Source organism: Bos javanicus, chromosome 19 (genome assembly GCF_032452875.1).
Source record: "Bos javanicus breed banteng chromosome 19, ARS-OSU_banteng_1.0, whole genome shotgun sequence".
Lineage (NCBI taxonomy): Eukaryota > Metazoa > Chordata > Mammalia > Artiodactyla > Bovidae > Bos > Bos javanicus.
This window is the reverse complement of record NC_083886.1, coordinates 13,992,013-14,018,782: the sequence shown is the minus strand read 5'-3', so window position 1 is coordinate 14,018,782 and position 26,770 is coordinate 13,992,013. Positions and strand designations below refer to the sequence as shown.

The window sequence follows — 26,770 nt, the reverse complement described above, 5'->3', positions numbered from 1 at the left end:
AATTTCCTGAGTGACAGGAATGTCTGATGAAGAGCTCCTAAATCCTCAGAATTTTCTGGGTGACAGGAATCTTTTGTTCTGATGCCTGAAGTAACTCTCAGTAGGTTCCTGGAAAGGGGCTGGTCACTAGAAAGACCAAGCCATACAAGAAACTTGGAACTTTCAACCCCATCCCCCAACCCCCCATTCTCTGGAAAGAAGAAAAGGTTTAGAAATACAGTTAATAACTGATGATGCTTATGTAACAAAGCCTGCACAAAAATCCCAAAGCACAGGGTCTGGAGAGCACCTAGACAAATCTACATGCCAAGAAGGGGGCAACACAGCTCCATGTGGACAGAAGCTCCTGGGTTTGGGACCCTTCCAGATTCTGTCCTACATATCTGTTCACCCAGCTGTTCATCTGTCTCCTTTAATACAGCTTTTATTATATAATAAATCAGTAAAGGTAAATGTTTCCTGAAGTTCTAGTAAATTACCAAACCCAAGGAGAGGGTCATGGGAAGTCTCATTTATAGGTGGAGTGTCAGAAGCACAGGTCACCATCTGGACTTGGCATCTGAAGCAGGGAGGGCAGAGGGGCAGTCTTTTGGGACTGAGACCTAAACCTGTGGGGTGGGCCTGCGCTAATCCCAGCAGACAGTGTCAGAACTGAACTGAAGTGTAGGACACGCGGTTGGTGTCCATAGAGCACTGGAGAACTGCTTGGTGTGAGGGGAAAAAATTTACACATTTGGAGTACGAAAGTATTCAGTGAGTAGACAAAAAAAGTTTATCTTTTTCAGTTATGTACTCAAGCCTCCAGCATTCCACGTTATTACACTTTGGAAGAAAAAAAAAGCCACACTGATAATAGGCATATTCTCTTATTACCAGGCAATTGTGTTAAAAAGTGAACAGAGCACAATAAAATGCCATTACTTACAATGTGTGACTCCAGCCAGAGTTTGGTAGAAAGTGGGAGTATCACTATCATCAGTGAGGGTCACATATACACCTCCAGACAGTAGCCAACGAGAGAAGGTAAAAGCATCTTTGTTTAGAAGAAGCCAATTTCTAAACTTTTCATAGTTTACCTTTTCACCCTAAAATTAAAACAAGAAAACACAGGTTTAGTTAAACTTTAAGGTACCTTACTTGGAACTTACACAATTTAAAATTTGCATTTAATTGACGTTTACTCCCTTCTACTATCTATAAAGGAAGAATAATCTAAATATCATTATAGGCTATATATGTATTTGGAAAAAAAACTTTTCAAATGTAACTATTTCAGAACTTTTATTTGCATAAAACCTATATGCTAATTGCAAATTATTTTATCAATTCATTAAAGCAGTGAACTTCCACTAAGTCACATTTTATTTGCTAAGGTACATCTTGCAATCAGTGTAAACTGCATTTCTTTCAATACTTAATAAAAGCCATTTTTCATTTGCTTTATCCTGCTTCAACACTTCCATTGGTTAGAATTAGCACATTTTAATCAATGTGTATGGAATATGAATAATCTTTTAAATTTCACTGGCAAATTAAAAACTATCCAGGAGTCCCCTTCCAAAAGTCATCACTGAAAACGTACATTCACAAGTCAACTAAAATACAAAAAAGAAGCAAGGAGGTTTCTATTTCTTTGCTTTCTTTCCAAGTACTTGTCTTGCTAAATCTGAGGAGAAAAAAAGTTTCCAGGCTGAGAAAAAACATCATATGGCCGTGCAAGTCAATCTCTTTGACTGGAAGACAAGAGTATGGGCCAGATATTTCTATGAGAAAAAGGCAGAAGCAACCCACATAGAAATACAATGAAGAACGACACTCAGGAGCCCAGTAGCTATAATCCTGATGGAGCTATAAGTGATACAAATAACTTATAACCTAAAAGAGTTACGGTAGAAATAATTTCTATATTGTTAGTAGCATCCTATTAAGTACAGTAATATGCTTAGCTTCATGGTTTCAGAATATTTAACAGTACAATTCAAGCAATCAAGACAACATTGGAGGGACTTCCCTGGTGGTCCAGCAGTTAAGAATACACCTGCCAATGCAGGGGACACAGGTTGGATCCCTGGTTAGCGAACTAAGATCCCACATGCCGAGGAGCAACTAAGCCCATGGGCCACAACTACTGAGCCTGCGTGCTGCAACTACTGAAGCCCGTGGGCCTAGAATCTGTGTTCCACCACAGCGAGAAACTGATGAAGCACAACAAAGGAGAGCCCTCACTGGAGGCAATTCAGTCCACACACAGCAATGAATACCCAGCGCAGCCAATAAACAAATAAATAAGACAACACTGGAAGTCTTAGCTTTCTAAATGGAGGACTATGGCACTCAGACTTGCTGCAGGGACATGAGGACATCGCTGCATGTTTAGAGGATCAGATCCATTTTCTTTCTCTACCCACATTTTGTCTACAAAGAGGGTTTGCAGTATAAATTCCACAAGCTGAGGCACATTTTTACACGTTAACATCTTTGACATTGGGATAAGTCTTAAAATCAATAATACCCTTTAATTGTAACTGGTAGTTTTTTTGTTCTTTATAGTAATACATAAAAGCACATCTTATTAATCAAAAGCATCTTATATCCAGTGAACATGGTGGTTTTAACGGTTTTATGAAGCTAAGATGTTATTATAAGACGCACCTTCATGTACCACTAAGAAAAAACTGCCTATGATAATAGGTGCTTCTAACAACTTCACATACAGTTAATATTTAATGTGTATTTACAATGCCCTAAGCACAATTCTAAGTATTTTTATACTCATTTAATCCTCAAGCAATAATAGGAGATACTATTATCCCCATTTTACACACGAGAAAACTGAAGCTCTGAAAGCTGTATGTTCAAGGTTATACAGTGGCAGAGATAGAACTGAACCCAAGCAGTCCAGGCTCCAAAGCCTCTGTGCCTGAATCACACACTATATATACTTGCCTGGCAACTCAGTGAAATACAAAGCGACCTCTCTAATCTGCTTGCCCATTAGGATCACTCCATATAACTGGCAGTACTAAAATCCCATGTGTCAAACATGACTTTCTATGTTCTTGAGTCATGGCTCTAAATAAGGAAGCAAAATGGAAATCTTTTATAAACTATCACAATAGCAGTCTAGAAAAAAACTTCTAGTACTATAAATGGCAATTAAAAACAAACTTCTGAAATTGATACATCTTTGAAGAGCAATATAAAGTACGAATTCCCACCATGAGAATCAACAACCAAAAAAATTCAATAAGAAAAAAATCAATGTAACTCCTATGTGGATTTCCTTCATCTCAAGTTACTGGAAACATAGTAACTCAAGAAGCAAGAGTGTGGATCACATCACATACCTTACTCAAAAATTATGTAGGTAAATACATCAAATAGTTGAATTAGGTAAAATTAGCCCATTCACAGTCTTTTTTTTCTTTAAACAACCATAAGTACCTAATGATGTAAATAGCTATATACATGAGTATCCCCAAACCTTGGCCTCTCATTTCTTTGATCTCCTCTCTTCCAAAGACCTTGTTCTTCATATAAGACTTCCCTAGCCATTTACTACCATACTCATTTCCTTAAAATTCTTTGTTCTAATGTCCCTTTCTCTTATAAGCTGTTCCTAACCATCCCATAACAAAATACCTACACCTAGATATCGCCTCCCTATCACCACCTATCTCCTGTGGTCTACTTAATTTTTCTGTACAGCACTAATTATTATCTTAGTATATGTACCTGCTATTGTGCCTAAATTTTAAGAGAACTGGGTGGCTAACCAAATTAAATCCCTGTCTATAAAACAGGAATGTCTGTATAAACCTTATTAAAATGAAAAAAATATACATTCTCCCCTAAAATAAGCAAACCACTTGATATTTCTGTGAAAAATCCAATTTATCAGGCTTGCAAAGATTAGATAACTCTTTTTTTTTCCTAATAAAATTTGGCCAGCAAATTTTAGAGAGGAAAAACAAAAAACATGATCTAGTTTGTCTTAAGGTACTGAAATACTATCACAGCAACTTCCAGTCAATAAGACAACCAAAAATGCAGGAAGACAATCCTTTTAGCACCAAACATGTAGAACTGCTGAATAAAATGTAACACCATAACTACTACCAAAAACTACTTAGCCAAGCTGAAAAGCAAGAAAGGGAAATCTCCAGGTGCTATTAACACAGGGGAAACTTAAAGCCAGAGTGATGAAAAGCTAAAGCCAGAGTCCAAATAGATATTAGAACCAGATATATGCAGATGCCTGGAGTATTAATAATCAGTGCTTATATAGGTAGGAAGGTGACTAAACTAACTGAATAAAAACTCTGAATAAAACCAACAGCAGTGAAAGACTCTCATATCTGTGAAATGGAAGTGGATCAAATGGCCACAAGAAATTACACAGCACTGAGTGCTGCAGGAAAGGATCAAAAACTTGTAGAAGAGCTTTATTTTGCCACCTCTTGGGACTTCCCATGTAAGCACACCTCTGAAAAGAAATTAAAGAAAAATTTTCTCTGTTAAAAGATATACATTTTCTGTTGTTAAAGGTTTTTTACAATGAAAATATATTATTTATGAAAACAGGAAAATGACCAATTTTTAAAACCCAAATATTTCACTATGCAAACCAATTAAAAAATAAATTATAAAATGCATTTATGATAAAATAGGCATTGATGGATCACAGAGGTCACCTACAGCTCAAGGCCAATGAGTGCTGTTTCTACGTGCTCATGACGAAAAGCAATGAAGAGCACCACAACTTAAGCAATGCTCAGGTGTCTGCAGGATCGCCTGTGAGTGTGTGTGTGCGTGCTGGTGTGAGAGTGGGGGAGTATGTTTCATCTACCATAAGTAGAGATAGTTGCCTTTACAGTAGAACTGGGAATTTTCAGATTCACAAACACAGCAGCAGTAAGTGTCATGGACCTTTGAGTCTAGCACACAAATCGTTAAAAAACTTCAACCATTAAATACAAAAATGTCAAGAATATGCTGCACATAAACATCTATTCATCACAGCTAAACTCATACAACTAAGATTTAATACTCTGTCCACAGGGATGCAATGTAAATCTTTAAATGTACCTCTGAGAAACACTTCCTGAGTGTATCTGGGACTTTACCATCCACCACATGAAGCATTCTTTCCATTTCTTCCCGTATAACATAGCTCCCGGATTCACTTGCAAAAAGACTAAAAATGTCTAGGAAAAAGAAATAATGAATTAATTTTAACATAGATTAAAAGTACCCTGGTGGATGTAGGGAGGAAAGAGAAAGGTAACAATTATTGAGTGACCGAGCATTTTATAAATATACAGTTTATCCCTTAAAAAAAAAAAAACCAATGCTAATTACAACAGCAATGTGGTATCTTTTCACATACCAAACTTGCAAAAACTGTTTAAGTGTGACAATACAAAGTGTTAGCAATAAACTAGGATAAACTGGAACTCTTATATACTGTTAATGAATATCTATTACTGTAACACCTTGGAGAGTACCTTGCCAAAATGTAAAGATGAAGATTTATGCTAGAAGTTCAGTTCCTAGGCAACTCCACCTCCACTTGTGAAAAACTCTCATACATATCAGCATGAGGTACAACATACACCGAAGCAATCTTTATAATAGCGAAATTTAGGTGGGGGGAAAAAGATAAATGTCTACCAACAAAAAAATAGGTAACCTGAGACACACACACAATGAAATACTATAAAGCAATTAAAATAAAGGAACTAGGGTTCCAACATGGTAAATATCAATCATCTTCAGTACAAAAAGCAAACTGAAAAATCTGTATAGTATACCATTTATTTGGCTTGGCCATGATCTTTAATTTTGTAAAAAAAAAAAAAAAAAAACCAAGATCTGGGACAAATATGACACAATGGTAAGAAATAATAAAGTTGGGTAGAAGTACATATTATGTTTGAAATACTGCTGTTAAGGGTTGAACTGCGTCCGCCCAAAAGATATGCTGAAATCCTAATCTCCAAGTACCTGAGAATTTGAATTTATTTGGAAACATAGGTGATAGAAAGAAGAGACATTCTATTCCTCTGAAGGCCCACTGGGTTCCTTGCCTGCCCACCCACATGCCATGGCTGATTCTGTTAGGGGGGAATATTTGCTGGAAGGCTCTGACCATCTGTTATGGATTAAATTATATCTCCCCCCTCAAAAAAAATGTTGCAAGTCTTAACCCCAGTACTCATGAATGTGACTTTATTTGAAAAAGGGTCTCTGCAGATAAAATCAAATTAAGATGAGGTTATTAGGTTGGATCCTAATTCAATATGACTGATTATAAGAACAGAAGACAGAAACACTGGAAAGAAACCATGAGATGAGATAGTGAGAGATTGGAGGGAAGCAACTGGCAAGTCAAGGAATACCAAGCATTGAGGGCTACCACCAGAAGTCAGGAAAAAGGAAGGATTCTTCCCTGTAGATTTCAGAGAGAACAAAACTCTCCTAATATCTTAATTTTGGACTTCTCCTGTACAATTGTGCTCATATCACACTCTAGCAAGGTAATGCTCAAATCCTTCAAGTTGGGCTTCAGCAGTACGTGAACCAAGAATTTCCAGATGTACACGCTAGGTTTAGAAAAGGCAGAGCAATCAGAGATCAAATTGCCAACATTTGCTGGATCAGGAGAAAGCAAGGGAATTCCAGAAAAATATGTACTTCTGCTTCAATGACTACACTAAAGCCTTTGACTATGTGGATCACAACTCAGCAACTAAAAAACAACACAAATTTGTTGTTCATTGTTGAATCCAACTCTTTGTGACACTGTGGACTGTAGCAAGCCAGGCTTCCCTGTCCTTTACTATCTCCTAGAGTTTACTCAAACTTAGGTTCATTGGGTCAGTGATGTTATCTAACCATCTCATCTGCCGCCCCCTTCTCCTCTTGCCCTCAATCTTCCCCAGCTTCAGGGTCTCTTCCAATGAGTTCGTTCTTCACATAAGGTAGACAAAGTATTGGAGCTGCAACTTCAGCATCAGTCCTTACGATGAACAATCAGGGCTGATTTCCTTTAGGATTGACTGGTTTGGTCTCTTGCAGTCTAAGGGACTCTCAAGAGTCTTCTCCAGCACCACAGTTCGAAAGCATCAATTCTTTGGCGCTCAGCCTTCTTTACGGTCCAACTATCACATATGTACATGACTACTGGAAACACCAGAGCTTTGACTGTAAGGATTGTTGTTGGCAAAGTGATGTCTCTGCTTTTTAATACACTGTCTAGGTTTGTCGTGGACAATTGCACTCATTTCACTTGATAGCAAGGTAATGCTCAAAATCCTTCAAGCTAGGCTTCAACAATACATGAACTGAGAACTTCCAGATGTACAAGCTGGATTTAGAAAAGACAGAGGAACCAGAGATCAAATTGCCAACATCCACTGGATCATAGAAAAAGCAAGAGAATTCCAGAAAAACATCTACTTCTGCTTCACTGACTATGCCAAAGCCCTTGACTGTGTGCATCACAACAAACTGTGGAAAATTCTTAAAAGAGATGGGAATACCAGACCACCTTACCTGTCTCCTGAGAAATCTGTATGCAGGTCAAGAAGCAACAGTTAGAACCAGACATGGAACAATGGATTGGTTCAAAACTGGGAAAGGAGTATGTCAAGGCTGTATGTTGTCACCCTGTTTATTTAAATTATATGCAGAGTATATCATGCGAAATGCCAGGCTGGATGAATCACAAGCTGGAACTAAGGATTGCCAGGAAAAATATCAACCACATCAGATATGTAGATGATATCACTCTAACGGCAGAAAGTGAAAAGGAACTAAAGAGCCTCTTGATGAGAGTGACAAAGGAGAGTGAAAAAGCTGATTTTTAAAACTCAACATTCAAAAAACTAAGATCATAGCATCTGGTTGCATAGCTTCATGGTAAATAGATGTGGAAACAGTGGAAACAGGGACAGACTTTATTTTCTTGGGCTCCAAAATCACTGTGGACGGTGACTGCAGTCACAAAAAAGGAAAAGACACTTGCACTTTGGGAGAAAAGCCACGACGAATGACTACAACAAATACGTACGTGTGAAAAGTGTTTGGTTTTCTCCTCTTAACCTGTCTTACATCAACTTAATTATTAAATCAGCCAAACAACCTAGAAAGGAAGTTTTTTCTGCTCTTTCAGAGTACTTTATTTCTTCTTACTGTCAAGCAATATTCTATTGCTGGTTATATTACACTTTGTTTATGATAAATGCATCAGTTGATGGGCATTAGGATTGTTTCCATTTTGTAACCATTATGAATGTGCTGTTATGAACTTTTTTTTTTAATGAATATATGGTTTCAGTTTCCTTGGGTATATATCTAGGAATGAAATTGAAAACTCAATGTTTAACAGTTTGAGAAACTGCCAGTTAGTTTCCCAAAGTGGCTGCATTATCTATCTTACACTTAAGTGGTATCTCACTGTAATTTTAATTTACATTTCCCAAATAACTACTTATGTTTAACATTTTTTCAAGTGCTTATTGGCTATTTGTATATCTTCTTTGAAGAAACATCAATTCAAATCCTTTGACAGTCATCAAAATTTTGAGGTAGATTATTCTGTACATAAATGTGGTATTTTAACTTTTTGAGATAATAAAAGTACTTACATTTTGCTTTCTCTTCATCTCTGCCTCTTGTAAGAAGGACAAGTCCAACTATTAAGTTATTGAAGTGTAGTCCTTTGGATGTTCCACCAAAAGAACAGTAAATCACCTAGGAGAAAATAAATGGTAAAGCCAACCTGAGACATTTCAGTTACTGAGGAATTTGAGGCTGGTAACATCACCTTTAATAAATCTTATCTCCATCTCCAAACAAGGTCCTAATAAACTTCAGCACAAAGATGTTAAATTTCTCCCTCTTCTTCCTCCTTTATACCTTGTTATCACACTCAATCAAGAATATACTGTATCCATCCTAAAGTATATGTATCACTGGCTGACTCACTGAATTTTCTTTCTCTTGGGAGTCCTCATCAAAGTCCAAAGAGATAAGTTCTTCCCCTTCAATAGTCCCATAATGTGATAAGAATTTTGACCAGAGAACCTCCTTCAACTTCTGTTAAATGTCTACATATCATTTTGATTTGAAAAATCAACATTCTGTAAGTGGATGTTCAGAAATACAATGGTGATTATACTACAATATATAAATGCACCTAATTAACATGCTGTACACCTTAAATTTATACAATGCTGTACATTAAATACATTCAACTTTTAAGTAAAAGAAAAAGAAAATAAAGACATTTTTATACTCTTAAAATTGAATATTATAATAATCAGAAATAAAGAGGAAAAGCTATTCATAAGAAAGTGACAATAACAGCAGTCACATAAATTCATTCACTCAACAGTTCTGTGTTGAGAGCCTAGTGTGATACTGTCATATAACAAATGTATTTTGGTCTTCTGCCAGGTTCCAAAAAAAACAACGCAAGAGCTTCTAAAATCTTTGGAATTCCCAGAGTGATACAGATGAAAGGTGGAGAAGGAAATGGCAACCCACTCCAGTATTCTTGCCTGGAGAATCCCATGGACAGAGGAGCCTGGCATGGGGTCACAAGAGCTGGACTCCACTTAGCAACTAAACCACTACCCCCACCACCACAGATGAAAGGATCATCTTTTGTTATTGATAATAAGCCTCTTTAAACCACACCTGAATTTATGCTAATAGGTTAACCCTTGGCAGGTTAGGGTTAGCTTACAAAGCTTTAGAATGGGAGCTGGTAGTCAGAGGAACTAATGACGTGATTAGAGGGTTAGAACTTTCAGCCCCACTTTCCAGAGTCAGGGAAGGAGCAAAGGGCTGAAAATGGAGCTAACCACCAACACGCCTATGTAATGGAACTTCCAGAAGAAGCCCTAAACTATGGGTATGTTGGTGAACATATCATGGTGCAAGAAGGGTGTAACACCAAGACATGGAAGTACTGTGCACCATCTCCCTCTGAACTGTCCCTCCGCCCCCACGCTATCTGCCATCCCATGCATCTCTTTCCATCTGGCTGTTTGTGAGTTGTATCCTTTATAGTAAACTGGTAACAGTAAATAAAATGCCTTCCTGAGTTCTGCGAGCCCTTTCTAGAAAATTACTGAATCCCAGGAGGGATACATGGGAACCCCTGACTTACAGCTGATTGGTGAGAAGTAGAAGAAGTTGGGGACCTGAAACTGGCATCTTCTGAAGTGGGGGGCAGACCTGGATGTCTGCACTAACTCTGGGTAGTTAGTATCAGAAATGAATTGATTTATAGGACACCCAGCTGGTGTCCAGAGAGTTAGAGAACTGATTGATGTGGGAAAAAACTCCACACATTTGGTGTTAGAAGTGCTGTGTGGTTTAAAAAAGAAAAAAACATGACCTAGTATCTGCCAAGAAGAATTTGTCATTAAAATACATCATTAAAGATAATTCAAGGAATAAAACTTAAAGAGTCAACATATGAAAATACATATTCATTAAATGATATTTATAAATATATTTAATAACACTATGACAGCTGATGCTAGAAACTGTGTGTCTACAGTGCCACTGATAGCATGCTCAGCAGAAACTAGCACAGGGAGATGTTTCCAAATCAGAATACACAAAACATAAAAAGAATATAACACATATACTTTGTAGAGTAATAACTATTTCGAGTTGGCCCCTGCATAATTCTTTTTTTTTTTTTTTTTAAGAAAGGGAGAGCGCAAGGGCCCCCTGCATAATTCGTGTCCAACTCTTTTGTGACCCCATGAACTGCAGCCCACCAGGCTCCTCTGTCCATGAGATTTCCCAGGCAAGAATACCGGAGTGGGTTTCCATTTCCTTCTCCAGGGGAGCTTCACACCCCAGGAATCGAACCTGGATCTCCAGCATTGCAGGCAAATTCTTTACTGTCTGAGTCACCAGGGAAGCCCAAGAGGAAGGTACCCTCTATCTCTAAGGGAGGGTCAGGAAAACATCACAGCCACAGACCTTTAAAGGTCCCCTACCATTTGGCAAGAGGCAGAATCAGTGAGAAAGTCTCACCCTCCAAGTTGCAGAGACGTAAGGACCGCCTAAAACTGAGACAGCAATAGGACAACAGAAAATCCCCCACCCTGGCACCCCTCACCCACCTCCACCACTGTGTTAGCAAACACTGAGCAATCAATAACAGCAGTCTACCACTGAAGGAGAGGGAAGACTGTAGAGAGATCTTCTCCGAGGTACAGTACCAAAGAGAAAATAAGATCAAAAGTTAAAGGTAGAGCAGACATTACAAATCTCCCCTGGCAAACGGGCCTCTAATCTAAAAGAGGTAACCTTCGTGTGGAATTTGAAGCCTGTAGTGTGCACTGCGGGAAGTCATAACAACACACTAAAAAACCAGCTCAACTCAAGTCTAGACTGACTCAACTACTTGTGCTAAGACTCAGCCAGGCACAAACACTGTTTAGCTCAGTCTCTACTGTCCTATATAAAGCATCCATCTTCCCACCACAAATTATAAGTCACACAAGGAAGCAGAGAAAAACCCAAAACCTCACAGACTGACAAAGGAAAAACATAGAAATAGAGTTTTATAAAGCTCTGGAATGGCTCAACAGCAAACTCAACAGGCTCAAGTTTGAGATTATCCAAACGAAACACAGAGGGGAAAATATGTGGGGATGGGAGGGGACAAAACAGGAAATCCAAAGGCTGTGAGAAAATACAAAATGATTTAACACACATGCAACTGAAATCTGAGAAGTAAAAGAGAAGGGAACAGAATAGCTGAAAAGATAAAGGTTGAGAATTTTCCAAAACTAATAGACACAAAACCTCAGATATAAGTTGTTCAGAGAACAGGTAGGACAATCACTTTTAACTCCCCAAAACCAGCTAATCGTATCCAAACTATTCAAAGCAAAAGGTAAAAAGAAAACCTTTAAGGTAGCCAGAGGAAAAAAAATGCATTACATTGAGAAAAACATTTCTCATCAAAAACTACATAAACCAGACAACAGTGGAATGACAATTTTAAAGCAATTAAAGAAAAGAAAAGAAAAAAAAACCTGAGAATCCTATTCCCAATGAAAATACCTTTTAAAAAGAAAAAGTAGACTTTTTCAGGAAAATAAAAACAGAGAAGCAAACGTATACTACATAAAAGGGTAAAAGAAAGCACTTCAGGCTGAAGGAAATAAGATATCAAACAAAATAACTGTATCAACACAAAGAAAAAAAGAGTAGGAAATCGAATAAATCAAATATGAAATTTCCTTATTTTTCACTGGTCTAAAAGATAATTGGCTGGCTAATGGAATAAAGAAAGTGAAAGTTGCTCAGTCTTTGCCACCCCGCGGACTATAAAGTCTATGGAATTCTCCAGGCCAGAATACTGGAGTGGGTAGCTGTTCCCTTCTCCAGGGCATCTTCCCAACCCAGGGATCGAACCCAGGTCTCCTTCATTGCAGATAAGATTCTTTACCATCTGGGCCACCAGGGAAGCCCAAGAATACTCAGGTGGGTAGCCTATCCTTTCTCCAGCGGATCTTCCTGACCCAGGAATCGAATCTGAGTCTCCTGCATCGCAGGTGATTCCTTATCAGCTGAGCTACTAGGGAAGGAATAACAGTAAAATTCTAATGTGTTTATAGCATATGTAAAACACATGACAATAGAACATGGGACAGATGAATTGGAAGTTTACTACTGTATTCTAAAATGTTATTCCATGTTGTAGCTCAGTCTTCACAATGCCAGTGAGAAATTAATCACAGCACATAGTGTTTAACCCAACATCAACTCCATTAATAAATTTATAAAAACAATAGCTAATACTTTTAAATTATATATTATTGTGTTAGTTGCTCAGTCATGTCTGACTCTCTGTGACCCCATGGACTATAGCCCCCAAGGCTCTCCTGTCCATGGGATTCTCCAGGCAATAATACTGGAGTGGGTTGCCATTCCTTTCTCCAAGGGATCTTCCTGACCCAGGGATCAAACCCGGTCTCCCCCACTGTAGGCAGATTCCTTACCACTTGAGCCACCAGTGAAGTCTAGTATTAATCCAAGTGCTTTGCTTCACCAGTATTAAACCTCAAGATAATTCCATGGGGAAGATATTACTGCTGTCCCTATTTTATGGCTGAGAAAAACTAGAGCCCAAGGAGACTGAAATAACCTTTCCCAAGTCATACATCAATGAAGCAGCAGGATCAAGATTGAAACTGAGGTTCCTAACACTGAACTCTTAACTCTTTCACTGTTCCACAGCACAATTACACATATTCTTTAGCATGTAAAATGAAAAACATCACCAGCAAGATGTATACCATTTTGGTCAAATATACTGAAGATTAAACAAAAGAAATTTCCAAGTATTCACAAACCCAATCTACAGACACTATGTTTTTGGCATCCCTTTCTTTCCACTTTTTGGCATCCCTTTCTTTCCACTTTAACTTGATAATGTGGTCACTTCATTGGTTTTCATACAAAGAGAGCAAAGTCATAAAAGTAAACTTAACCAACAAAGTCTGAGTAAGATATGATTTTTCAGTTTTGCAAGTATCTGTAAATTGTAGATTTTGTTTTGAATACATCTGGTTGGAATGAATATAGTGGTCCCTCATGCCCAAAACATAAGAACAGTAATAACTTTCTAAAACCACAAAGTTCAAAAGTTCATCTAACAGATGATGAAAGCAGGCCCAAGAAAATTACCACATCCCCTGATCTAAGATGAATGTATTTTCCACCTTTTATTAATGTTCCAGAAATCATTATGCATCTAACATTAAATGTGTAATATCTTTCTTTCACTCTGCAGAAGTTATTTTTATATCAACAGTCACCATATAACTGACAATACTTTAACATTAATGAAATATTAAGTGCCATGCTCATTACACTGTTCTTAGGATCCACTGAAAGAGGCTATACAGGATAAGCAAGGATATTTTGTTGCCACTTTTTAAAAGGCACGTGTTAACTTATTACTATAATCTGTTATAAAATCTTTATTTTAAAATCCCTCTAATAATTTTCTGTAGCTATTAGAAATGAAGAAGAATAAAAAACATATTTTCTTAAACATTTGGTAGCCATTAACATCTGGATTGAGACTTTGGCATACTGTTACACTAATGTGTAAAATTGATGCTTATGGTAATGATCTCACTAGCCTCTTTTCAGACAGTGATATCATCCAGTAAATAATATGATTAGTTGAGAAGACTGGGGAATTAGTCTGCATTTTAAAAGAGAAAGACTTATACTATAATATACAAAGAACCTAACCCTCTCCATATAGTTAGAAGGTTAAAAAGGCAGATGTACGTAGGTGTACAGTGTAAAGGAAAGACCGTGTCACATTTCAACTGACGTTCTACGATCCTCGTCCTTCTCCTTTTAGCATCTTTTGGACATAAAGTACAAGGATATGCCACTGTTCCTAGGGGACAGCAGTAAGGGATACAATTCTTGAGTTGAAGCCAGGCTTTACTAATTTACCAGCTACGTAATCTTGGGCAAATCACTTAACTACCTGAGCCTTAGTTCCAGTCCTCTGAGGCTTGGTGTCACATGTCTTCTCATTCTAGAACCCAGGTGGAAGAGCAGCCCCTGTGTGAGAAAGGCTACTCTTAGGGCAGAAGGCAGACTGCAGCCTGACTCCATTCTGTTTATCAGTAAGAATTAACTCAGCATTGATGAGCTCATGGCTTTGCCCTTGAATACAACTTTTCCTGAGTAAACACTATTACATTTTTTAAACGATTTTGATTCACAGTCAAAAGAACCAAATTAATACCTTCAAATTTTCATTCATTTTATATAATTTTCAAGAGAATCACTTTTCCACTAAAATTTTTAATAGATATTTGATTGTCAGCTGGTTTTTGTTCATATCAAAAGTTTCTGAACTGTCAAATCTAGTCTTCTTACATCAAATTTAGCTGATCTAAATTTGTTAATGAAAAATTGATTTTTCTAGAAATGTCTAAACAACAACAAACTCTTAACTGTGTGCTTGAATAAAAACAAAAACAACCTGCAGTGCTCACTTCAGCAGCACATATACTAAAACTGGAATGATATAGAGGAGATTAGAATGGCCCCTTAGCAAGGATGACATGCAGATAGATTCATGATGGGTTTCATACTATGGTATCACTTGTAAGTGGAATTTAAAATATGACACAAGAAATTCCCTGACAGCCCAGTGATTAGGACTCTGTGCTTTCAATGCTGAGGACCCAGGTTCAGTCCTTGGTTGAGGAACTAAGATCCCACAAGCTGCACAGTGTGGCCAAAGAACAGATTTTAAAAAATAAAAAACACGACACAAATGGACTTATTTATGAAACAAACAGACTCACAGAAACAGGAAACAGACTCGTGGTTGTCAACGGTGGGAAGGGAGAAGGGATGGATTGGCAGTTCTGAACTAGCAGATGCAAGCTATTATATACATAGAATGGATAAACAACAAAGTCTTACTGTACAGCACAGGGAACTATATTCAATGTCCTGTAAAAGAATATAAAATAGTGTGTGTGTATAGAATCACTGCGCTATACACCAAAAACTAACACAACATTGTAAATCAACCATATTTCCATTACAAAAATATTTTTAAAATAAGTAGCTAAATAAAATTTAAAAACTTATTATAGTTTATTCCTAATTTGATATGAAAATATTGTCTCTCTTCACAAGATATTTTTAAAATATAACGCATAATATCATTATCAAAACTAAAAAAATCCCTCTCTTCCCAAATTCCTATGTTGAAACCCAGTAATGGGACTTTCAGGAGGTGATGAGGTAATGAGGGCGAAGCACTTATAAATGGGACAGGTGGTCTTTTTTTGAAAATTTATTTTTGGTTGCCCTGGGTCTTCGTTGATGAGCAGGTTTTCTCTTGTTCCAGCGAACAGAGGCTACTCTCCAGTTGCAGTGCACGGCTTCTCGTGGTGGTGGCCTCTCCTGTTGCAGAGCATGGGCTCTGGTCTGCATGAGCTTCGGTAGCTGCAGCATGTGGGCTCAGTAGCTGCGGTACTCAGGGGGCTCAGTACTCTCATAAATGGGAGACCTAGGAAAGCTCCTTTACCTCTTTAGCCACAGGAGGACACAGCAAAAAGACGGCCATCTATGACCAGGAAGTGGGCCCTCACCAGAGACCGAATCTGCAGGCACCACAATCCTGAAATTCTCAGCCTCCAGAACTATGGGAAATAAAATTCTGTTTATAAGCTACCCAGAACATGGTATTGTTATAGCAGCCTAAAAATGGACTGAGACAAATACTACAAAAATTCCTTAGTAGCATCAAATATCTAGTTAGTATTCAAATTTCTCCAACTATCTCATTTTTTTTTTCAACTTAAGATCTAAAATATATAATTGATTGCTAGTCTCTTAACTCTCTGGATCTGTAGGTTTTCTTTCTCTCTCCCTCTCTTTTTCAACACAATTTATTTGCTGAAGAAACAAAGACATTTGTCCTGGGGAGTTTTCCAAGGTCTACATTTTGACAATGTAGACCTTGGGAACAGGTCTTGGGACAGACCTATATTGTCTGTCCTCTGTATTTCCTGTAAATAGGTAGTTAGACCCAGAAAACTGATCACGTTTAAATTATATTTTTTGGCAAGAACCATCTCCCAGTTGGTGCTATTGTATTTTCATCAAGAGGCACATAATGACTGCTTATCTCTCTTTTTGGTTACCCTGAGATGCACTTCTTTTCCTTCATTAACCAGTTTTTAAAATATGAGTTGGTTTCCCAGCATTTTTCAGAGGTATCTGTGCAGAAAAAAGAAAATATAGACTACTTGAGACGGTTATCCTTAAATCCGCTTTCAAGTTTGGCCCTTGACTGGTATCTGTGAACTTGGATTTTGGGGAGACTTCCTGAATCTAACTGTTCCCTAAATGTTAAATGCGGTTAACTGCTTAAACTGTTTATGAAAACAATGTGGTTTATGCTCAACATCTGCTTTCTTTTGGAAATTTGGAATTTTGGCCTGTGATAAGTTAGAAGGTGTCCAGGTGACCAGCTTCAGTAAAAGCCCTAAGCAATGCGTGTCTCTCTAAAGAGCGTCCCTGATGGTAACATTTCACACCTGTTGTCACAACTTACCACTAGAGAAACTAAGTATATCCCCTCCGGAAGAGGAATGCAAGAAGCTTACACCTGGTCTCCTCCAGATTTTGCCCCATATTCCTTTTCTCTTTGCTAATTTTGCTTTGTATCCTTTTGTGATAATGAATCAGAATAGTTGAGTATGACTATGCTCAGTCCTAGGAGCCCTTCCTGTGAATCATGAATCTGGGAGTGGTCTTCGAAACCTGTATCCAAAAGGGGTATATTTTTTTTCTTTTGCACTTTTTATTTTGTTGGGGTATAGCTGATTAACAATGTTGTGACAATTTCAGATGAACAGCAGAAGAACTCAGCCACACATATACACATCTCCATTCTCCCTCAATCCCCTTAAAAGGGGTAGTTTTTAAAATATATTTGATATGTTTCAATCTCCTTACATTCATAGTTTAGCCATGATCAATTTCCCTATCCCTTTGTAGAGGCAGACTGTTCTTCAAATTGGCTCCTGAATCCATTTTTTATGACTCTAAGTACTGTCTGACACTTTCCTTCCTTTCTGGTACAACAAGATATTCTAAGCTCACTTTATAAATTTCCTGACCCAAACCTAGAATCATATTTTCTCAAGCAGCCTGGTTCTTTAAAGTGGGAAGTTCTATTTAGAGATCACAATCACGATACTAAGGGTGCTTGCTGCTTGGGTATTATTGACTGTTTCTCAAACTTTTCAGTGGACACATCTAGGAAAGTAAAACCCAGAAGAATGTATACTAATACTCCCACATATATACAATTTTTTCCATTTCATCTCCAACTAAGTTAATCACTGCATTTGACACAGATTAAATGTTTCATATTAACAATGTTTCAATGTTCCTTTCTAGAGGACATTATTGAACTAAGGTAACAGAGAAGTAGGATAACAAGAAGATAATTCTAAATGATAACTTCCAAAGGGAATCTAGGGATTTCCCTGGTCGTCCAGTGGCTAAGCGGAGAAGGCAATGGCACCCCACTCCAGTACTCTTGCCTGGAAAATCCCATGGACAGAGGAGCCTGGTGGGCTACAGTCCATGGGGTCTCGAAGAGTCAGACACGACTGAGCGACTTCACTTTCACTTTTCACTCTCATGCATTGGAGAAGGAAATGGCAACCCACTCCAGTGTTCTTGCCTGGAGAATCCCAGGGACGGGGGAGCCTGGTGGGCTGCCGTCTATGGGGTCGCACAGAGTCAGACACTGCTGAAGCGACTTAGCAGCAGCAGCAGCCAGTGGCTAAGATTCGGGTGCTCCCAATGCAGGCGGCCCGAGTCGATCCCTGGTTAGGGAACTAGATCCCATATGCCACAACTAAGGGTTCGCATACCACAAATAAAGATCCCGAACGCTGCAATTAAAAGAAAACAAATGCTGCAATGAAGGTGGAAGAGCCCGTGTGCCGCAACTAAAATCTGGCACAGCCAAATAAATAAAAACTTTCTTTTTTATGCTCTGAGAACATAAAGCATGAGAATACTGGACCTAGATATTTGTAAAAGAGAATTCTGATGCTCTCACAAATACAATTTCCCTTTCCTTGGGGACATAAGGCATGGAGACATTTCCCCCATGCTTCTTGCAGATGAACAGGGCTATATATCAACTTCTGGCTAAAAGGTTATATAGAGAAATGACACCACTTTTGGGCCAGGCACCTAATTGCATGAGTAACCGAGCATGCCCTCCATTACTCCAGTACTGATTTACAGAGCTCTTTCTGATGTGTTAAGTGCCAAAGATTTGACATTGCCAAGCAAAGCCACTAATTCAAAAAGATACACGTATCCTAATGTTCATAGCATTATTTACAACAGCCAAGATATGGAAGCAACCTAAGTATTCATTAACAGATGAATGGATAAAGATGTGGGGTGTGTGTATATACCTACATATACACAATGGAATGCTACTCAGCCATAAAATAGAATGAAATTTTGCAATCTGCTACAACACGGATGAACATGAATGAGTGACTAACCATGAACGCATGCCAGGAAGATCTCACACGCCATGGGGCAACTAAACCCAGCGCCACAACTACTGAGATTGCGCTCTGGAGTCCAAAAGCCACTGCCAGTGAGCCCGTGTGTCAAAATCACTGAGGCCTGCACGCCCATGCTCTGCAACAAGAGAAGCCCTGGCAATGAGAAAACCAAGCACCGCAACAAAGAGTAACATCTGCTCTCAGGCAACCAGAGAAAAGCCTGTACAGCAACAAAGACCCAAAGCAGCTATTAAAAAAAAAAAACAAACACAGTTGCATATTCAAAAAACAAAATGCTTCAGTCTGCTTTATTTCTTTCTTTATGCTTCTGCTAGATCTTAAAGATTGCAATAAATCTTTTAGTGCTTCATACATTACAGACAACAAATATTTTCTGAATTATTGAGTGCACTTAAGAAAATAGACATTTCACCCCACTATGCAGGTCTGTTGGCAGCTAGAGTCCCATTGTGCCAACCTACTTTCCATTAAAATGCTACAGCTATAAGAAATTAGGAGTAGATTCATGGGACATACTAATAATTAAAATACATAAGATCCTAGACAATTTAAGTTCCTAAAGTCCATTCCCTTCTTCTGAATGTGAACTCATTTCAGTGTTGAAACCAGACATAGCTGTAGTCTAAGATTTCTATCTTCTTGTATGCTCAGTTGTGTCGGACTCCTTTGAACCCTATGGACTGTAGCCCACCAGGCTCTTCTATCCATAGGATTTTCCAGGCAAGAATGCTGGAGTCAGTTGCATTACCTTCAGGGGATCTTCCCAACCCAAGGCTCAAACCCACATCTCCTGCATCTCCTACATTGCAGGTGGATTCTTTACCACCTAAGCCATCGGGGAAGCCTTGTATTACTTATAACCCATTATTTCAGGAAACTTAAGTGATTCTCTGGCTGCTTAGGATCAAAAGAACTAATGACATATATCCTTCTGTTTATACTGTCTTAAAGGAAAGCTGAAATTACACAAAGTATAGTCACTTGGGAGTTTTAAAAGACTAACAATTTTTCACTTTGTATGTTTTGCTAATTATCTGTCTCTCCTGAGAAAAATGTAAGTTATATAAGAGGCAGGGATTCTATGTGACTATTTACTGCTATTCAGCACTCACTATATAACGGCAACCCACTCCAGTGTTCTTGCCTGAAGAATCTCAGGGACAGGGGAGCCTGGTGGGCTGCCGTCTATAGGGTCACACAGAGTTGGACACGACTGAAGTGACTTAGCAGCAGCAGCATTCCTCTTTATATGAATGACATTAGAAAAACACATTTTCAAAGATAATTATAATAGATCTTTTTTTTCTCCTTAAGTAGGTCCTTTTAGATCAAATTTATACAGATACCACTTGTTTTTACTTCAAATGATTTTGAATCTTATACAGAAATCTTAGCAAAATCAATTTTAGACTTGAATTAATCTTATGCTTCAGATTCTCCTGCAATGATAAGATGAATGTTTAATTTGGAAAAATAAACAAACAGTCTATAGCACTGGCAAAAGGTCAACTTGACATATTCTTTGTTTTACCAATAATATAAGAAGCAACTATTTTCAAGTGAATGAAACAATCTTCTAATAATAACTGAATATATTAATTCTTATATTTTTCTACACCTATTTTGAAAAAGGATTCAATTCAAATCTCTATAAAAGTGAATTTTTATGAGAATTCCCTTAAGGTCCAGTGGTTAGGACTCCAAGATTCCACTGGAGGGGGCCCGGGTTTGATCTGTGGTGGGGAACTAAGATCCAGCAAGCAGCACTGTGTGACCAAAAAAAATTGCTTCACTTTTTAAGCTTGCTCAAATTCATGTCCATCAAGTTGGTGATGCCATCCAACCATCATCCTCTGTCGTTCCCTCCAGAGGACATACAATGAAGACTGAGTGCAGCCAAAAAGAAGAAGAAAAAAAGCTGTAAAGTAAAATTTTAAAAAATATACCTTTCCCTTTAAGAGATCACATAAGAAGTAGACCAATTTCTTCATATGCCCAGCTATAAAGCTAGCCTAGAAGTTATAAAAAGTTAATTACAGTCCACGTTATGACAAAGATCATGTTCCCGAAAATTAAAATGGTACAGTGATTAAATTAACTAATAATAATTAAGATGAACATGCTGACTTTATTTAGGAAAGTTTATGACAAGGTCTCATATCAATAACAACATATTTTAGATAATAAATTGTGGACTGAATAATTAGAGTTAGGGTCATGCAAATCTCATTGAAACTCAAATATAAAAGAGTGTTGATTAAAAATTCTACATCTTTTTTGGAAAAAATAGGTCTAAAGAAGTGCCAACCTGCCAACTATTAAACACTTTTTGTTGGAGATGACTCTTGAGAGTCCCTTGAACTGCAAGGTGATCAAACCAGTCAATCTTAAAGGAAATCAAGCCTGAATATTCACTGGAAGGACTGATGATAAAGCTGAAGCTCCAATATTGTGGCCACCTGATGCGAAGAGCCGATTCACTGGAAAAGACCCTGATGCTGGAAAAGCCTGAAGGCAAAATGAAAAGTGGGCAGCAGAGGATGAGATGGTTAGATGGCAATACTGACTCAATGGACATGAATTTGAGCAAACTCTGGGAGATGGTGAAGAACAGGGGAGCCTGGTGAGCTGTAGTCCTTGGGATCGCAAAGAGCTGGACATGACTTAGCAACTGAAGAACAACAAATCAGTGATTTGGATTATGACATAGAAGGCATGTGTATTAATTTCGTAAAAGACAAAAGCTGGGAGGAATGACTAATAAAACAGGCAATAGAATATAGAATTAACTTCATCTTAGGCAGGAACACAAGGCTAAATGCAGCAAGATTAAATGTAATGTGTTCAGAATTTTTTTAAAAGTCAGAATTATATGTGAGGATAGAAGAATAAGATCAAGCTTGGAAATTTTAGCCAACAAAGCTATGACCTTTTTGCTTAAGCTAATACAATTTAATGCTACATGCTGCTGCTGCTGCTAAGTCGCTTCAGTCGTGTCCGACTCTGTGCGACCCCATAGACGGCAGCCCACCAGGCTCCCCCATCCCTGTCCCTGGGATTCTCGAGGAAAAGAACACTGGAGTGGGTTGCCATTTCCTTCTCCAATGCATGAAAGTGAAAAGGGAAAGTGAGGTCGCTCAGTCATGTCTGACTCTTAGCGACCCCATGGACTGCAGCCTACCAGGCTCCTCCGTCCATGGGATTTTCCAGGCAAGAGTACTGGAGTGGGGTGTCATCACCTTCTCCGATGCTACATGGTAGTGATTAAAGAATTAAATATTCTCCTACTGTTACTAATCTAATTCCATCTAGAGAACAAACAGCATGGGATTAACCACTATGCATATCAACTATGGTTAAGGAGCAGTAGGGGAAAAGGACTTGTTCAGGTTCCCACTTTGCAATTCAAATAGCTGAATTCCATCTCTGAGTAGTAGTAGATTTCCAACGGGGGTTCTAGTGGTGACAGCAAAAACTACGGACTCATGATAACATGCCAAAATCCCCAGTGACTTCTACCTCCGTCCCTATCTCTAGAACCGGAAAATGAGGCTGGGACTAGGTCAGGTGAATATACATATCTGTTTCAATGCCCCCAAATTTAAAGGGGGTAAATGAAAATCAAAAATTTCACTCAATTCATGATATTTTACATTTTCAAGGTGATGTGTCACATCAGTTTACAACATCTAACACTTAGCAAGACACAAAAACTTTAACAACATAAGAGAAATGTTAAACAGAGAAGGATGTTTGAGATAAAACTGACTATTACTAAAAGTTATCGCACTTCCCTGGTGGTCTAGTGGTTGACATCTGCCTGCCAACGCAGGGGATATGTGATCAATCCCTGGTTCGGGAAGATCGCACATGCCACGGGGCAACTAAGGCTGTGTACCACAACTACTGAGCCTGAGTGCCTACAGCCCAGGCTCCGCAACAAGAGAAGTCACCAAAATGAGAAGTCCGAGCACTGCGTCTAGAGAGTAGCTCCTGCTCACTGCAACCAGAGAAAGCTAATGCATTGCAATGAAGACCCAGCACAGCCAAGAACTAATTAAAAAATAAATAAGTTATCAGTTACAATGGAATATTATTCAGCCATCAAAAGAAATGACGTTCTAACACATACTACAACGTGGATGAATGCTGAAAACATTACACAAAGGAAATAAGCCACACACAAAAAGCCATGTGTATCATTTCACATATAAGCAGCCCTTAAAATAACTCAAGCAATTAGTTATTAAGTTATTTAATTATTAAGAAACAAGGAAATCATTCCCCACTCACATACTACACCTTATAGAAAGAACTGCTTAGAATTCAGAATGCATTTTCCTTTACAACCAATGATCAGATTTCCCTGGTTAACCCCATGAATTCTACATAAATTATAATGTGGTTAAAATACTGAGTAAGTAACAATAATTTAAAGAACACTTTAAAAGTATACAACTGTGAATGTATTCATTTCATCTGTATTATGAACTAAATAAGCTTAGGGGCTAAGTATAAGAACGCAGTCATTATTTACAAATATCATACACTATGCGGTGAAAAGGAAATAAAAAGACAATATGAATGTCTCAGTCCATTTCTCCTCTTTATCCTGGCCCTATGCAGTCCCCACTGCTCAGATTTTCTTTTAGTTTTTATTTATTTTTGGCTGCATTGGTTCTTTGCTGCTGTCGTGGGCTTTCTCTAGTTGCTGGGAGTGCTACTCTGTAGGTACATGGGCTTCTCACTGCAGTGGCTTCTCTTGTTGCAGAGCACCGGCTCCAGGGTGTGCAGGCTTCAGTAGCTGCAGCCCATGGGCTCAGTAGCTGTGGTGCACAGGCTTAGTTGCCCCACAGCCTGTGGGGTCTTCCTGGACCAGGGATTGAACCAGTGTCCTTTGCATTGCAAGGTGAATTTTTTTTAAATTTTATTTTATTTAACTTTACAATATTGTATTGGTTTTGCCATATATCAAAATGAATCTGCCACAGGTATACATGTGTTTCCCATCCTGAACCCTCCTCCCTCCTCCCTCCCCATACCCTCCCTCTGGGTCATTCCAGTGCACCAGCCCCAAGCATCCAGTATCGTGCATTGAACGTGGACTGGCGACTCGTTTCATATATGATATTATACGTATTTCAATGCCATTCTCCCAAATCATCCCACCCTCTCCCTCTCCCACAGAGTCCAAAAGACTGTTCTATACATCTGTGTCTCTTTTGCTGTCTCGTATACAGGGTTATTGTTGCCATCTTTCTAAATTCCATATATATGCGTTAGTATACTGTATTGGTGTTTTTCTTTCTGGCCTACTTCACTCTGTATAATAGGCTCCAGTTTCATCCATCTCATTAGAACTGATTCAAATGTATTCTTTTTAATGGCTGAGTAATACTCCATTGTGTATATGTACCACATCTATCTTATCCATTCATCTGCTGATGGACCTCTAGGTTGCTTCCATGTCCTGGCTATTATAAACAGTGCTGCGATGAACATTGGGGTACATGTGTCTCTTTCAATTCTGGTTTCCTCAGTGTGTATGCCCAGCAGTGGGATTGCTGGATCATAAGGCAGTTCTATTTCCAGTTTTTTAAGGAATCTCCACACTATTCTCCATAGTGGCTGTACTAGTTTGCATTCCCACCAACAGTGTAAGAGGGTTCCCTTTTCTCCACACCCTCTCCAGCATTTATTGCTTGTAGACTTTTGGATCGCAGCCATTCTGACTGGCGTGAAATGGTACCTCATTGGGTTTTGATTTGCATTTCTCTGATAATGAGTGATGTTGAGCATCTTTTCATGTGTTTGTTAGCCATCTGTATGTCTTCTTTGGAGAAATGTCTATTTAGTTCTTTGGCCCATTTTTTGATTGGGTCATTTATTTTTCTGGAATTGAACTGCAGGAGTTGCTTGTATATTTTTGAGATTAGTTGTTTGTCTGTTGCTTCATTTGCTATTATTTTCTCCCATTCTGAAGGCTGTCTTTTCATGCAAGGTGAATTTTTAACCACTGGACCACCAAGGAAGTCCCACTGCTGAGATTATTAATCAGACAAAAGAAAGCTAAAGAAAAAACGAGCAGCTGGAGTAGCCACAGAGGAAATAATCAAGTCCCTCCATGCCAGAAATGTCCTTGATAATACATCTATCTAAAATCACATTTCCAGAACCTAGACTACCATTCCTCTGAAGATTGATCAATCAAGCAAGATACTAACATGTTTGGTTATCCTTTTCCATGTCTTAATCTCATCCAGGAATCAGTTCAAGTCAAGAAGTAATGTGCATGAAACTAAGATTGGTGACAAGTAACAGCAGTTTCGGACCCTGAATCTGAAATCGTTATAACTAGGCTCAAACACGTCTTCATTAATCAAAATAGGAACCATTACAGTCAACACATTTCTGTCAAGGAGAAATAAGTTTGTTTATTCTTGTAGCATAAAAATCCTTGTTTTGGAATTTGACAAACTATTGGAAAGCATTTTCTGTGTACTGTTAGTTGTGGAAGCATTTTTCCTGCAAAAAGTTGTTGAGATGCTTGAAGAAGTAGTAATCAGTTGGTGAGATGTCAGGTAAATATGGAGGATAAGGCAAAACTTCATAGCCCAATTCGTTCAGCTTTTGAAGCATTGGATGTGTAACATGTAGTCAGGCATTGTCGTGGAGAAGAATGCCAGCGGCAGACGTTGCAGTTTTTGGTGCATCTCATCAATGTGCTGAGCATACTTCACAGATGTAATGGTTTCGCTGGGATTCAGAAAGCTGTAGTGGATCGGACAGCCAACAGCCAGCAGACCACCAAACAGTGACCATGAGCCTTTTTTTGGGAGCAAGTTTGACTCTGGGAAGTGCTCTGGAGCTTCTTCTCAGTCCAAGCGCTGAGTTAGTCATCACTGGTAGCTGCATAAAATCCACTTTTTATCGCACATCACAATCTGATCACGAAATGGTTCCTTGTTGTGTAGAATAAAAGAAGATGACACTTCAAAACAATTTTTTTTGATTTGTGGTCAGCTTATGAGGCACCCACTTATCGAGCTTTTTCACCTTTCCAATTCGCTTCAAATGCCAAATGATCTTAGAATGATCAATGTTGAGTTCTTGAGCAACTTCTCATGTAAGTTGTAAGATCATCAGCTTATTGATGTTATGCTCTCAGTTGGTTGTTGTCAATTCTGATGGCCGGCCACTATACTTCTCATCTTCAAGGCTCTCATCTTCTTTGCAAAACTTCTTGAACCATCACTGCACTGTACATTCATTAGCAACTCCTGGGCCAAACACTTTGTTGATGTAAGGTGTCTCTGCTGCTTTACGACCCATTTTGAACTTGAGTAACAAAATCGCTTGAATTTGCTTGTTGTCTAACATCAAAAATATGCATTCAACAAATAAATAACATTCTGGGATATCTTATCATCAGGCAAATTTGAGAAACACCACACAAACCCAAACACACATTCATTCCAGGCAACAAAGACAAAAATAAATAACTATATCAAACTACAAAGTTTATGCACAGCAAAGGAGATCAACAAATCCCTAGTCCCAAATAAACGTAAAATAAACAGCAAGTAATAATTCATTAGCAAAAAACA

At 38.4% G+C, this 26,770-nt stretch overlaps 1 protein-coding gene and 1 non-coding gene across 3 annotated transcripts in view; one reads left to right on the top strand and one right to left on the bottom strand.

Annotated features, from left to right (window-relative positions):
• USP32 (ubiquitin specific peptidase 32) overlaps positions 1–26,770 on the bottom strand; it is a 204,501-nt gene that overhangs the window by 88,384 nt on the left and 89,347 nt on the right. For both annotated transcript variants that reach the window (XM_061390239.1, XM_061390240.1), the window contains exons 3-5: positions 8,652–8,757; positions 5,089–5,207; positions 926–1,085 (exon numbers count right to left, since the gene is read on the bottom strand). In XM_061390239.1, coding sequence (XP_061246223.1) covers positions 926–1,085; positions 5,089–5,207; positions 8,652–8,757 — 385 coding nt within the window. The remainder of the gene's footprint in view (positions 1–925; positions 1,086–5,088; positions 5,208–8,651; positions 8,758–26,770) is intronic.
• On the top strand, positions 15,064–15,165 carry LOC133233101 (U6 spliceosomal RNA). The gene has a single exon (XR_009731582.1). It is a non-coding gene; the product is annotated as a U6 spliceosomal RNA (small nuclear RNA).